The sequence below is a fragment of the Elaeis guineensis genome, chromosome 4 (genome assembly GCF_000442705.2).
Source record: "Elaeis guineensis isolate ETL-2024a chromosome 4, EG11, whole genome shotgun sequence".
Lineage (NCBI taxonomy): Eukaryota > Viridiplantae > Streptophyta > Magnoliopsida > Arecales > Arecaceae > Elaeis > Elaeis guineensis.
In genome coordinates this window covers 9273750-9289935 of record NC_025996.2, presented here as the reverse complement: position 1 = coordinate 9289935, position 16186 = coordinate 9273750, and the positions used below count along the sequence as shown (strand labels likewise).

Below are 16186 nucleotides of genomic sequence, written 5' to 3'. Positions count from 1 at the left end.
CCAGCCACTGCATCTTCCTTCGAACTAGAGAAACACCCTTCCTCTCTATTCCCCCTCCTACTCCTGTATACCGTTGGTCGCCTCCGGCCAAACTTTTGCCATTGACTCAGTCTCAACTCCAATTTACTGGCCACCCATCAGGCAACCAACCTCCTCTCCCGTGTGTGTGCATCTCCCATGGCCCCTTTTGCCACCTATGCTCCCGCCCTCGTCCTCCTCCTTGATGCCTCCTTCATCGTAATCGCCCACCCTCCTCTCCTTCGCACTTGATCTTGTGGCGTTGAGAGGATTTGTCTCTCATACTTTCTTCTAAGGGCCGTGATCCATTATCTCTGCAGGCGCCGCCGCAGCAGCGGTGGCGTCTTCATGGTCCTCATGGTATCTGCCATTGGTGTCGTTGAGATCCTCACCCTTGCCCCCAATTTTATCAAAGACACTGCACAATGCACTCCATCTTTGAGGTGCTCGATTGCAAGATCGAGGTCGAGCGCGACAATTCCGACGCCGCCCCCACCATCGATCGTCTCTATGGCGACGTCGAGCTAAAGCACGTCGACTTCGATATTTTTTTTTAATTATCATTTCAGTCGAATGAGATCTCAATCCACTGAGAAGAGTCCAGTTTGGATTGGAGGAAAATTGAATTATTATTATTTTTTTGAAATAAAAATTGAAATAAATTTTTTTAATAATTAAAATAAAAATTATTTATTTTAATTTTTATTTTAGATCTTAATTATCCCAATCAAATATCTTCTAACTTTATATCCAACGAACCTGAATCTCGGGTCAGCTCAGCTTGGTTCGGGTTAAATGTCCGTAGGGTTCGCCTTAATCTTACCCGATGCAAAATCACTTGACCATTGTGCCGTCCTAAAATATTTTCTTGGTCGAGCTCAAAAAGCTTAAGGGGAGGAAGAATAACGACATTCTTGCGATCGAGGGACCAAACCCTAGTTCAGTCCTCCTCTTCGTGTCCTCGCATCGACATGAGCTACTCCCAATCCCTTCTTTTCGAATTAATTTTGCTTCCCTTGTTTCCTTTCTCCATCATCGGATCCATGATCTGTTGTTTGTGAGTTTTATTCTCGATTTTTATAAGGAAAGAGGAAGAAAAAGGAAAGAAAATGATGAGTAATGATGTGAAGACGAAGGAGGTTCAAGCTCCATCCAATTCCGTGTCATCCGTCACCGCTTCTTCCACCCTTCAGCGTAAGATTACGATAAATTAACGATGAAAGAAATTTTAAAGAAAAGAACCCTTTCTTCGTTCTAATTCTCTAAAATTCTTTCTATTTCTTGCAATTTTTTGACCTTAAAAGAGAAATTTTGTGTTCTGATTTGGTTTCGGATCTGAAGGAGATCGCTTCCCTGATCGAGACCGGCGCATATGCTAAGGAGATGCGGCGGATCGTGCGGGTGGTGCGGCTCCCCATGATGCTCCACCGTATCTGCCTTCTTTAATTAGCTATACCCTTGCCCCGGGTCTGAGGCGGCTCTCCTCCCATCTTCCAAAGGTATTAAAGCGATTCGTCATGCGGGCACTCTTATTTCCCCTTATAGCATCATCTTTCCTTGCTTAATGGTTTTAAATAAATTTATGAAATTTGAAATTCTGATTCTTTCCATTCGTTAATTGTTGTTCAAGAATCAACGTATCGCTGTGTTTGGGCGACGGGTTTAAGTAGGATGACAAAAGTTTGTTTGCTGTGAAAATTTGCATATCAGCGCATGGCTACCGATGAGATGGTCTTTTTAGACTATTAACATTGATATGATTTTTTTTTTGTTTGTTTGCTTATTTGTGCTTGATATGATTTGTGGCTCAATACATGATACACAGAACACACACACAAAAGAAAAAAAAAAAAGAAAAAAAAAGAAAAAAAAAGAAAAAAAGAAAAGAAAAGAAAAAAGAAAGAAAGAAAGAAAGAAAGAAAAGAAAAAGAAAAAGAAAGGGACTTCAGTGACTTCTGTTTCGGAACAGGGAGTGGGATGCCTTGCAAGAAGCTGAGTTCATCGAAAAATGGTAAATTCACGTTGATATGAGTTACTAGAGCTGAATAGTTGGCATGCTTTTTTCTTTTTTTCTTTCTTTCTTTTTTTTTTTTTTGCTGTTGAGGTCTTTGCATCATACATCTCTCCATAATAGTGGTGATGAAAAATGATGTCCAATAAATCGAGGTAGAGATCCCTAAAGCTAATGTGTTAGGAGTAATTTGCTACAGATGGTATATTTAGAACAAAACAACTGCTAGGACATTGACCAATCAAAGAATTTATAGTTTTTTAGATTTTTGTTTAGTACAAGAGAGAAAGATTTCACGTTTCATTTACTATTGTTTTACCTGAATTCTCAGGCACCGCAGCTAAACTGAAGACTTCTGTAGGATCTGATTTACACTAGCCAGAATTTTTTAATCAGTAGAAGCAACTGCTTTTGCCATCCGAATTTGTTAAAAACTTTTGGTTGAAGACTCAATAAAAGTGGTTACCATTTTTTGAGGGAAAGTGAATAATACATATTTTTGTGAATACATGTTGGTATAAATCATAAATTCTAGAGAGTGATCTCTGGAGCAATGATGATAAGGTGGTTCTGTTGTGATCTGAAGGTCATGGGTTTGAAACACAGAAACAGCCTTTCCACATGTGAAGGAGATGCTGCATATATCTAACCTTATCAGAGGCTGCAATGGCAAGAGCTCTGTGCATTAACTTTGGAGATTCTACTGAAGTTATGAAGTATACTAATTAGTCTGTTTTCCTGTATTTTATTGTAATAGGTGTTGGTAGCGAAATGGTTGGGACCGAAGAAACCATTTTTATCTGGGCGTCCTGCTTCTAGAGGGTTTGCTGGGTTTCCAAATGTATTTTGGAGAAGGCTTCGGATCAGGTTGGGTACCATGCAATGAGAGAGGCATTTGTTGGTTTTTCACTTGGACTTCCTCTTCTAAAGGTAGGCTTTATATTTTGCTGGATTGTAGTTGTCTCAATATGTGTATGCATGCCGATATATGTATATGCTTGTATTTTTATAATTCTATAGATATATAAATGCAGATGGAAAGAGTGAGGCTAAATCCTATCAATCCACATCATGTGTTGGCAATTTCTTTGCTCAGTGATGTCTTTGAACTTATCACTTTATTCGAATTCTTCAAAGCTGAGCATATTTATCATGAAGCTAATTATGCTGTGGATTGATTGGCCAATCATGGAACCATGTTTGGCATCTCGGGAAGGCTCCAATTTGCATCCAGATTTCACTCTTTTTCTTCATTCGGACAATTGCGGCAATGGCCATCAGTAGGAGATTTAGATTAGCCCTCTGTTCTGCTCTATTTTTTCCCTGTTTATGTTTTTGGCTCTGCTGTCTATAACTATGTTCTTCTACTGTCACTCTTTTAAGTTACCACAAAAAAACAAAGGTGAGACAGTTTATGGTTAGCATGATGAAGGGTGAGACAGTTTATGGTTAGCATGATGAAGCTTGCAAATGTGCCTAAAGAAGCAATGCAAGTCATAGAAAATGGTGAACTGAGTGAGGTGATGGCCTCCCCATCGAGATATAGGTGTCCATTTCATTTGCTTTGGGGGAATATTAGCAAGGGAAGTGCTTGTATAGCTAGAGACGCACTTCCATCCTATGACTTCTGATCTAGGTCAAGCTAGTTGTGCAGCACCTGAAGATGGCGTTGTTTTGGCTAGGTGCTTTGGTGAAGCTTTTTTAGGTAAAACCAATGAAAGTAAAAAGGTCGAAAATAATACAATCAAGGAGGCTTTATGGAAGAATGCCAAGGAGAAAAGATGAACTTTGAACCTGTTGCCTATTGTCATAGCTCATATCTTGGGCTTTATACAACAAAGTAATATAATGTTGTTATAAGCTTCATATGAGAAGTTTTATATTTAATTTGATGTCAAAAGGTAGGTTGCAGTTACCTTTACTCATAATCTTTACTCATGATTAGAAGGGCCAGTGCGATTTTTAATATTGTCAACTTTGTACTTCTATGAAAAATAAGAGTATGTGGTATGGGGTGATCATTTCAAGATTAAGGATGATGTGAATGAAAGTAACGAGATCATCGTGCTTAATCATATCATAATGATTTTATATTGTAGTATCTCAAATTACCTATTCCATCCAGTGATAGAATATTTGTCCTTAAGGTCAAGAATCTAAGGTCATCTTATGATCTTGGGCTGAAATTTGAGGGCAAGAATATCTTATACTCCAGTGAAAAAAAATGATGTATCAATATACCGTCAATATAGTATATCATATATATATATATATATATATATATATATATATATATATAGTATTTATATTGATGTTAGATATATTGTATTTATAATATATATTATATTATAATATATTATTAATCATATTATTATCATATTATTATTCAAAGATAATTTTAAATTATAATAGAAATATATTATTATACTTATTATTTATATAATAAAATTATTTAACATATTATTTTTATTTGCCTATTTTTTTAATTAAAATAAATATTAGCATTAAAAATAATATACTATAAGTATAAATAAAAATATTAGTTCTATAATAATAATTAATATGCCTTTATAGGATTGATAATTATGAAATTAATAAATATTTTTATAAATATATTAATATTTTATTATAATATATTTATATGATTAATAAATATATTTTTATGAAATATATTTGGAGTAGTTTGGTATTATATGGTCAGTAATTTAAGATTTTCATGGAATACTAAATAGCTTATTTGTGGATATCTGAGAATCATCGTCAGAACATAATATACCAAACTCATGATCTTAAATCATCGGAAACTAGATTACTTTGAGATAAGAATCATCGATAATCTAAGATCACTTTGGTCACTCCATTTGGAAATAGTGTCACCAAACACCATCTAATATAATCTCTTACGTCCCTCTCTTGATCCTACCTTTTTAAAATTGTATCCACTAAAACTCTTCAAACAAATAAAAAAATATTTATAATTAAAAAATCTTCTTCCCTAAACTTGTGCCTACACATGCTGATATACTAGTTTTGTTTGAAGTTATTCCGTTGGTCTGTCAGGAGAAGATTGAGTAGTTCAGAAGGCGAGGTGCTAAGGCCTGGAAGAATGGTTGTCTTCGACGTGCTGCCAATAAGCCAATCAAAGCTTCACGAACTAAAGGACTGGCTTCAAAAATGATACCTGGATCATGGACTCTTCTGGCTCTTTTGCTTGCATGTTTTATTTCTATGAGATGAACTATTCTCTTTCAATATTATCTTGTATATATGATTGTTAGGAAATATATCTCGAGATTCGATCCATATTGAGATCACAGCGAGGTTCAGGACGACGAACGGAGTTCAATGAGTCCAAGAACACTCCAAATGGAGTCTAGATGGAGAAGATACATGTGAAAAAAGTTTGAAGCTGGTGGCATGACGCACGAGGCAGTGGAGGCTGGCGACGGGCTGGTCGGGGCCCGGCAGATGCACGAGCGCGTGCAGGCGTGCACGGCCCAGCATGCGATCGGGCCCAACGTGGGTGTGCTCAGGGGTCGGCTTAGCACGCGCGAGTGCCCAGGCCCAGCGCCCTGTGCGGTCCATTGTGGACTGTAGGGTGTTGGGATGTTCATGGAGGTCGTGCGGATCGGTCGCACGGTCCACGCGTGGTCCACGAGCATTTTTGCACAATTCGATGATTCAGATCGCATGCGATCGTGATTGGATGGTTGGAACTCAATCCGGGCATGATCAGGCGTGATCACAGGTTGTAGTGCGCAATCGGACGGTTCTGGTGCGAGTCGGTTACGATCAGACGGTCACAGATGGTTCTAAGGTTGATTGGGACTCTGTATTTTTACTATAACAGTATTTTTTAGATTTTGGAGCGTATATAGCTCTGATTGATGAGTCATCAGTTATGTTGGAAAGCTGGTGACGTTTTAGAGGTGCAGAAAGGCTTCAAGAGAGGTTTCAGAGAGCTTTTGTGAGGATTTTGAGGCTTCTTATTGAGAGACTCTTGTACAAGGGTTGAGTGGTGAGTTTTTTTTGTATTGATTTTGTTTTATTCTCTCATAGTGAAGCTTGCACGCTTCGTGGAGGTAGGCTTGAGGTCGATCTACGTATTTATATTATATTTCTTGTTATATTTTTTCTTTCTTTCTACTGCACCATATGGTATCGGATCCTGCACAATAATTGGTATTAAAGCAAGGTGGTACTAGAGCATAGGTTGTGACGGTGGTGATCAAGATAGAAGATGAAGACAAGCACAATCAAGATGGAGATCAATAGATTTGACGGAAAGAGCAATTTTTCTTTATGACAAGGGTGAAGGACGTGCTCATCCAGCAAGGATTGATCGATGTTCTCTTGTGCGAGGAGAAGCCGACTATCATGGAAGTACATGATTGGAACCGGCTTTAGATGCAGACGGTGAGTACGATCTGCTTATACCTAGCGGATGAGGTGGTGATCCATGTACTTAGTGAGATTTTTTTGATGATGCTATGGTTGAAGTTTGAAGAGTTATACACGACGAAGTTTCTCACTAATACTCTCTTTCTTTCGAGGTAGTTTTACCAGCTACAGATGATTGTGGGACGGAGCGTGCAGGAGCATCTGTCACTTCCAAAAGATCCTCACCGACCTCCTCAACGTTGGCGAGAAAGTTAAGAAGAAGATCAGGGTGCTGGTTTTGCTATTGTCGCTTTCCTCTTCGTATGAGTTTTTGATGACTGTTCTTCTAGTAGGAAAGAGTACCATCAAGATGGACGAGGTCACTTCGACGATTCTCCAGAACGAGATTCTCAGGAAGGAGAACCTAGCTTCAAGCTCAGGCGGCAGCTCAGTTTTGGTGGTTTTTGGAGGAGCAAGAGTTGGTAGACAGAGCGACAGGAGATCGCGACGAGGGCGGTCCAAGTCTAGGATGAAAGACTTGAGCAAGACTAAATATTATCGATGTGATGAGTTGGGGCATCTAGTCAAAGATTGCCCTCAACTCAGGGACAGATGAGGGCTACTACAGCGACGGTCAGTAGTGAGTCAGAAGATGATGTCCTGGAGATATTTAATGAGATATCTACTTCTTCTCAACAGTGAATTTTAGATTCTGCATGCACATATCATGTATGTTGCAGAAGAGCAGTTTGACTACCTAAAGAGCAGTGAGGGCACTGTTTATCTATCAGATGGATCGAGCTGTACGATCAGAGGCATTGGGATGGTCAATTGAAGGACACATGATGGTATAGTGAGGAGATTGGAGGAGATTCGATACATATCCAATTTCAGATGAAATCTTACTCACTGAGCAGAATAGATTCAAGAAGCTATAAGACGGTAGCTGGTGGAGAAATTTTGAAGGTGTTACGCGACGATAGGATTATTTTGGAGGGAAAGAAGAGGATGAGAGGACGTTACTACCTGATGGGGAGTCCAGTGCGAGGTGGAGCTTTAGGAGCCAGGAGAAGTTCAGAGCGAGGTGGAGCTCTAGGTGGAGGTGGATCGAGCACTAGACGGAAGACTCGGGAGGATGAGAGGTGATGTCGCAGAGTGAAATTTTTATTACCGCAGGAGATTTCTCCAAGCAGATCTTTGGTCAAAATAGATACATCCCATGATGGAGGTGGGATCAAGTGGTCTGACTCGACTCTCACATTTGGCCATCCATGAGACAGCAGGCATATCCCAGGGCATGGGGGTGAGATGAATTACAGACTCTTAGAGATAGATGGAGGTCGAATATCGAGTCAAGATGGATATTGTTAGAAAATATATTTCGAGATTCGATCCATATTGAGCTCACAGTGAGGTCCAGGACGACGAATGAAGTTCAATGAGTCCAAGAATAGTCCAAACGGAGTCCAGACGGAGAAGATACGTATGAAAGAAGCTCGAAGCAATGGCACGGTGCATGAGGCGGTGGAGGCCGGCGGCGGGCCGATTGGGGCTCGGCAGACTCGCAAGGGCGCACAGGCACGCACGAGCCGGCCCAAGGCGCGGGTGTCCAGGCCCAGCGCCCTGCATGGTCCACCATGGACCGCAGGGTGCTGGGCGATCCATGGAGGCTGTGTGAACCGATCACGCGGTCCGCATGCATTTTTGCACGATCCGACGGTTCAAATCGCATGCAGTCGTGATCGGATGGTTGGAACTCAATTCGGACGTGATCAGGCATGATCAGTGGCTGTAGTGCGCAATCAGACGGCTTTGGTGCGAGCCGGTAATGATCGGACGGCCACGAATGGTTCTAGGGTTGATCGGAACTCTGTATTCCTACTGTAACAGTATTTTTCAGATTCTGGAGCTTATATAGCTCCGATTAATGAGTTGTCAGTTGTATTAGAGAGCTGGTGACGTCCTGAAGGTGCAGAAAGGCTTTAAGAGAAGTTTTAGAGAGCTTTTGTGAGGATTTTGGGGCTTCTTGTTGAGAGACTCTTATACAAAGGTTGAGTGGTAAGTTTCTCTTGTATTGGTTTTGTTTTATTCTCTCGTAGTGAAGCTTACACGCTCTATGAAGATAAGCTTGAGGTTGATCTACATATTTGTATTGTGTTTCTTGTTTTGTTTCTTTTTTCTTTCTGCTGCATCGTGTGGTATCAGATCCTGCACAATAATGATTCAGTCAGTAAAATTATACTCAAACAACTAAATGAGGCAGTCATTGCAAGAAAAAGAAATATGAAGGAGTCCGGTTAACAAAATTTTTTTTAATTATCGATAGTTAAGGTAATGATCATTGTGTCTAGAATAATGAAAATATTAGTATATTTTGAATGCAAATAATTTATTTTTAGCTAAATAAATACTGAAAGCTGTGAACAGTAGTTTGTCAAATTACACCATCCTTTTTTTGATATAGTGACTAGTAACGATCATTGTCTAAAAGAGAATCTAACCATTATATTATTATAATGACTGTTATATTGTAGGAGTAAGAATGATTATTTGCATAATACTTTGTTAAATAAAATAGTTTTTTTCAAAATTCAAATCTTTAATCAATTTTTCTCTTAAATATATACTTTGTATTACTAAAAGCTGACAATTTTTCATTAAGTGAATGGTGACAGGGGCACCATAATTGTCTTTTAGTTTTCATTATATGCTGTTGTGAAATTGTTATAACAATTATTATATATACCTATATATTGAGAATCGATAGGCACAAAGTATCCAAAGGAATTTATTCAATTAAAGGATAAATTTTATAATAATTAAATATTCATGATGACCGCTCATAATAGTGACTTTGGGTGGATGGCTTATCGGCTCAAAAGATCGCAGCATTATTGGACCTCCGGTCAAGCAAAGCATGTCCTCCAATAGAGACGGATGAGCAACCTTGTCTTTTGACAGTACGGGCATCCAGATGGGCAACTTGGTGGATGAGGGTTATATCTTTCCCTCGACTGGGGGATTCTTTCCCTTTCAAACTGTTCGATCGTGTAACGGTCATTTGGAGATCTGTACAGACATTATTTGGATTGCTCTAAGAGTTGTGCAAGATCTAACGGTCTCCGTGGTAAAAGAAGATCGATCATTCTTTCAAGCGCAAGATACAACCCGAACCCTAAGATGTAAGATGCTACGTCATGCGATGCGATGCCAAAAAAAAAAAAAAAAAAAAGCAAACTCTGCGATGCTGCCACAGTGGAAGCCTGATGCCTCTTTTCAGAACCATGCGACAACTGGGTGGTGATCAAATTAGTTAAAAATCAATGAATCGATATTGTGATGAAATTTCCATCTCTTTGTCGGTACGCCCCACTACGGCAATACCGGGACTCTCCTTGGCTCCATGCACATATGAGTAGTTTAGAGAATAATAATAATAATAAAAAAAAACCTGCAAACGACCCTCAAAAAATTTATAATACATGCTTTATACTTATAACGTATAAACTACTAATAAGATTATGTTTCTACAAATATTTATCCTTTAATGTGACATAAGGGTATTGGTGCTCTACAATCTCTTCTAATCTTGCCGGCATGATATCTCCTCTTACCCTGGAAGCAAGAGATCAGGGATTCCATGTTGGATGGCAGCACCCTTCTTTTACCCTAGATGTGAATTCTGGGTTCACTGAATATGTGGTCTAAGCTCCTGGATACAGGATAAGAATGGATTAATCTCACGTGGTAAAACGACAGTTCCCTGGTCGCATCACTCCTTTTAGCCCACGTTTGCTGCAGAAGAAACCTTTTTTTTTTTTTAATCCATCGTTGGCGCGCCACCTCAGTAGTGACCTCACGGGAGTCCCAAAGTCTCTCTCCTTCTAGCTATAAATATTCTTTTCCTCGTCTCGCTTGCCTCCACCTTTAATCTCTGCCTCTAATATTCACTGTACTCCTCTGTTACCGGACGCACTACCAACACATCCACAGCTTGCATCAAATGGAGACCGTTGAGGATGTCGTGATCATCGGTGCCGGAATAGCGGGGCTAGCAACAGCTTTGGGACTCCATAGGTATGTACTAATTAACTATCATATGCCAGTCAAACTGGTTTCTGTACGGTGACAATATCTTCTATATATTGCTCTGGGAAGGAATATTTAAAGAGAAAATAACAATATGGATTGAGAGATGGATGCAGGATGGGAGTGAGAAGCCTGGTGTTGGAGTCGTCGGACTCCCTGAGGGCGGCGGGTTTCGGGCTTGCCACATGGAACAATGCTTGGAGAGCGCTAGACGCGCTTGGGGTAGGTGACTCTCTCCGGCAGAGTCATGTCCGCCTACAGGGGTAAGCAGCAACGACACTTTTTTTCTTCTCTTATTATGGATTCCGTATCTCAACTATTTAGTGGTGATTCCCCTTTTTTTCTTTTTTTGTGTGTGTGTGTTATTTGGTTCTTAACTGAACCTTCCAATTAAGAAGGCAGGCATCGATCACATGATTTCTGATGCCTTTAGAAGAAGCTCCATACAATTCAGAGAGAGAGATAGATAGAGAGAGAGAGAGAGAATTAAAAATGAAGAAATCAAAGTCTCTACTAACTTTACAAACTGTACTAATTGAACATGCACCCTATTCAAAAAAGCACAGAATTGTGGACGGCTTATATACAGAGTCTCAAGGTGATGGCGAACGCTGCTGGTAATTTCTAACTAGGCTGGCACATGTGTGATTTACGCAAGTCCCTACACGTATGGATGTTACTAGTTAAAACTTTTATGCAACTTGATCAAATAATAAATGGATCACTTTTTTATGCCTGATATTTATATATATGAAAAGCAACAAGTATATATAAAAGTTAATGAATGTTCTTGTGTGTGCAGAGCGACCGTTGCTTCTGCAACTTCTGGAGCTACGACATCACAGTTGACATTTACGACACAAGGGAAAAGGTGAGCTGTTAGATTGTATAATGCATGAACTAAATTTTTTAAGCACATCGCATGGTTCTTTGACCACCGGATGACTGAAGTTAATCTTTCAATCGGCGCACAAAGCCTATATTCCTTATGTTTTGAGTTTACATACTTGTCCACTATCTGAAATAACTGTAATGGGATCGTACAATAATTATCTATATATCAAATACAGATACATTGATCTCTTGCTAGGACCCACCAGCTAGTGAGGTCTCCCATTAATATCTTCTTATGAGAAAGTGATGTGCTCCATTAACTTAATTATAGACTTTTCTGGTGGAATCTTTTGGTTGCCTATATAAATTACATTTTTTAATCTAAAAATTTGAAAGATGATGCAGTGGAGAGCATGAAGTTCGTTGCTTAAGGAGGAATATACTATTGGAAACCTTAGAAAAGGAGCTACCACTTGGCACGGTTAGATACTCTTCCAAAGTTGCTGCAATTGAGGAGGATGGCTACTTTAAGCTCCTGCATTTGGCTGATGGTTCTACCCTCAAAACTAAGGTGCGCATATTTCAAAGAGGAAAAGGATATGGATGAGATGGTTTTATAATGTGAAATATGTGTTAGTATGATATATAAACTTTCTAAAGTTGTCGATAGAATTATTTGAAAACTATTTATATTGTTTTTTCCTATATTGCAGGTCTTGATAGGTTGTGATGGAGTGAACTCAGTGGTAGCAAAATGGCTGGGTCTAAAAAAACCAGCATTCACAGAGCGTTCAGCCTCAAGAGGTTTTACTGAGTTTCCAAATGGCCATGGTCTCAAACTCGAGTTTGTGCAATACTTTGGAGAGGGCTTTCGTACAGGTTTATTGCCTTGTGATGAGAAAACTATTTATTGGTTTTTTACGTGGATTCCCTCTGAGCAAGGTACGCTCTACAAGTTTTGTTGTATTTGCATGTATTCTATTGTATATATTTGTAGTCAAAGTAGATGATACTGAACAGGCAGAATGCTTTGCCTCTACCCAAACATGAACTCTAAAAAATTTACTCAACATTGAACATAACAATGAAAACTTATTAAATATAGTGCCTTCCTGTGATTAGCTAAGTTAATTGAAAATTAGTTCAGCATCTTCCGTAATTGTAAAGCCATAGAATTTGGACCGCCAGTGTGGTACCTAATTATGTGAACAGTGTGTTATGTTTTATTCCAAAAAAAAAATCTGGTCTTGACGCTATTTATTTTATGCTTTTTCTTCATACAACCTACTAATTGAAAGGCTAGAAAAATATACATAAAAGCAATGCCATTTTTTGCTTGTTAAAGTTTTGCTTCGAAATATTTTTTAAAATAATAAATGTTCTTTAAATTAAATCTCAGCTCTTAAAATTATTAAGGGTAAAATAGATATTTAAAATATTTATGGTTCAGCCAGTTCCAAATTATTTTTTTTTTGCAAGTTGTCCCAAATATCTTTTATTTTTATATATTCATTTCTGCCTATTCTGTATTTACATTTAATTCGTGAAGTCTTGTAATTTATTGCTTATACATCTCTCGAGTTAACTAGATGGTAACAAAATATTCTACTTATATTCTTCCAATAATGCTAATTACATATCTTTTGGATATTTTTATTCCATGTCCTCATATTTTTCAAACCTCTTAACCCATGCCTGTCAACGTTCGGTCCTCCAGCAGCTGAGCCTCAAATAAGAAAAGAGGAAAGTGAGTGAGAAGAGATGGAGCCTTAACCTTATTTGCCCTTAAAATAATGGTATATTGGTTATTCTACAACCCTGGTTAATATTAACCAGGTTTTGGTCACCAAAAATCCGAGGAAGGATCATTTTGCACAAATATAAAACTTTACAAGAATTTTTATATAAATATGGAAAGATAGAGATTAATATATAAATATAAAAAAAATTAAAGATCAATTCAGAAACCCAAAAGAATTATTTCATTCTTTGTTAACCGCATGGTCGGCTCAACAGAAAAAAACTGTGGGTTTGGGAGGGAGAAGGGGGAGGGATAAAGTGTAAAAGAGAATCAACGAGAGAGAAGGGGGGCAGGTGCGACAGAACATGCATGAGAGTCCTGAAGAGAGGGATTGCTTAGAGAGAGAGAGCATGAGAGAGTGTGAGAAGGGAGACCAAGAGACAAATTTTACTCATTGTAAATCTGCATGACTCTTTTTTGTATGAATATGAAAATGTTAATCCATTTGTTTGTTTTTATTTAACAGAAAAGGAAGTGGAGCAAAGTGCAACAAAAATGAAACAATATATATTGAGTAAGTTGAAGCATTCTAGCGTACCAGAAGAATTTATACACATCATAGAGATAAGCGACCTTAGTAATCCGGTGTCAGCTCAATTGAGATACAGGTGGCCATTTTCTTTATTGTGGGGGGATATAAGTAAAGAAAATGTTTGTGTGGCCGGAGATGCATTTCATCCTATGACTCCTGATTTAGGTCAAGGAGGTTGCTCGGCACTTGAAGATAGCATTGTTTTGGCCAGATGCTTAAGTGAAGCTCTTTTGGGGGAGCACAATGGAGGAGCTGAAGTAGAGTATGACAAAATTGAGAAGGGCTTGGAGAAGTATTCTAAAGAAAGGAGATGGAGGAGCTTTAAGTTGATTGCCACAGCTTATGTCGTGGGTCGTATACAACAAAGTAATGGTGCAATCATTGGTTTCCTCAGGGATAAATTTTTGTCTAGGATAATGGCTAGGTTGCTCTTAAAAATAGCAGATTTTGATTTTGGGAAACTCTAAAGCTATTAATGTTGAGTTCTTTTATGTCATGATGTAATTGAAGTGTGGGAGAATTATTATTTGGTATTTAATTTATGCAACAGAATTCGTATAAAAACCTCCTTTATGGAGCATCGGTAGGTCAATCCATGAGCCTAAATTTATATTGTTTCAAATTTGATCACATTGACATGCTTAATCTATATTAGTTAATTTATATCTTGAGTTTATTATGAGGGCAGTTTATGCAAGCGGTCTTATATTTGCTTGTGCGTAAGCATTATTCTTTGGCGTGTGCCAAGAGAATTGAGTAAAGATAGGGTGGCTTTAATGCTTCTTTTGATTAAAAACTTTTTCTAACTTGATAAAACGATCCCACTTTTGACTGGTAGTATTCTTTTGCATATGTGCTATAAATAATTAAGAACTACAATAAACATGATGAACTTGGAAATGTCTTTAAAAGTGTAGACTACTCATGCTTGGCTAAGGAATTTATTCAATAGCATGGGTGAGGACAATTTTGATCCAACAAGAAAGAGCATTTGATGAATAATTATGTTCTTATTGATGAACCAAAAGAACATAGAACTATTTGATGCATTCTTATCAATGAACAACATGCCATGCATCATGATTAATTCAAGAAGAACGATACTTTATTGGATGGTTGTGATTTGTGATCTCATTATTTTATGAAATGTATCCTTACTCATCATACATCCGATTATTTTAAGTGGATAAGGTATTTGATTGCTGGTTGTGATTCAAAACCAAGAAAATTTGTCGGCACAGTGATTAATTATTAGCTAAAATATCAATGATAAAATTTTCTACTTCCATAAGGTCTTTTGATACTGTTTGGATTGATGAAGAGACTCTCACTTTTGGTACTCTCTCCCATACATTTAAAGCAAGAGGCACATTAACCATCTAGCATGGGGTTTTACCGTAGCATCACTGGTCTTGTGTAGCCATGTAAGTTATATATATTAATAATGACTTCTGGATATACATCTACATTTATGCATTTGTTCATTCCATTAGTTTTGTTGCTCAAGAAGAAAAGTTGATCGGCAAATTTATATATCTACTTGAAAATATTGAGTATGATAAATTATTGAAAATTTCAAGATAAATGCACTCTATTTTAAATACCCCACGGTGATATTAAAATTCTGCCCAGCTATGATGGCTTAGGGGGCATTGATCAATCCAGGAAAGATGTTAATCCGCATATCAAAATTAGAGAAAAACTCGTCAGATTGATATTGATCAAGTTCTTTGATGTCTAAGTTAGGAAGGACTTTAGAATAACAATAGAGAAGAAAAAATATAAGAAAAAATTAAAATAGTACAGAATATTATTTTATATTGACCAACTTGATTCTGATTTGCCTTCACTTTGACATTCTTCGATCGATCATTTTACCTCAATCTTGTCAAGTTAATTTTTTCACTTCAATCTTCTAAGATCAGTTATTTCATTTTGATTTGGTCAAGTCGGTCTTTTCACCTCGGCCTTCTAAAGTTAGTTATTTCATCCCAGTCTTTTTATCTTGGCCATCTCACATTGGCTTTAGAAGCTCAGCTTTAAGAGTTTGGCTTTTGAAAGATCGACCTCGGTCTTCACATCGGCCATCCCACCTTAGTATTAGCTTTTACTTCAACCTCGATCTTCTAACCTCAGCATTATATTTCACTTCGGTCTCAATTTTTATCTTGATCTCAGCTTTCACTTCAGTCTCGGCCTTGGCTTTTATCTTGGTCTCGACCTTCACCTTAACCTTGGCTTTCACTTCGTTTTTGATCTTCACCTCAGTAAAATAATGGATGAGGGTTTGAAAGCTTCTCACCATAAAAGCTTTAATCTATAGAAGTTTTTTTCTCTAAGAGCATATCCTCTGGGAGACCCTTTAGCCCTATTTATATAGGTACAAAAGTATGGACCAATTATCATTGAAGGTGGAAATTAAGGGATGAGCCATAAATCCCATTTTATGAGCCATCACCTCTTTCCTTGTGAGCCATAACCATCTTTTCGTTTTTGGCTTCTCTTAATTGCATAGTTGTAA

General features: G+C 38.0%; 1 protein-coding gene across 2 annotated transcripts; it reads left to right on the top strand.

Moving 5' to 3' along the window:
- Positions 1-904: 904 nt before the first annotated feature.
- Positions 905-14257, top strand: LOC105044015 (monooxygenase 2). Of its 2 annotated transcripts, XM_073255467.1 has the most exons (9): positions 905-1212; positions 1360-1517; positions 2361-2959; positions 10403-10486; positions 10615-10761; positions 11301-11369; positions 11738-11903; positions 12046-12274; positions 13600-14257. In XM_073255467.1, the coding sequence occupies exons 4-9, from the start codon at positions 10413-10415 to the stop codon at positions 14130-14132; spliced, it is 1218 nt and encodes a 405-aa protein (XP_073111568.1). In that variant the 5' UTR covers positions 905-1212; positions 1360-1517; positions 2361-2959; positions 10403-10412; the 3' UTR covers positions 14133-14257. The 2 variants fall into 2 exon arrangements, with proteins under 2 accessions (XP_073111568.1, XP_029120052.1); XM_029264219.2 differs by lacking the exons at positions 905-1212; positions 1360-1517; positions 2361-2959 and having other exon boundaries at positions 9666-10486.
- Positions 14258-16186: the final 1929 nt, after the last annotated feature.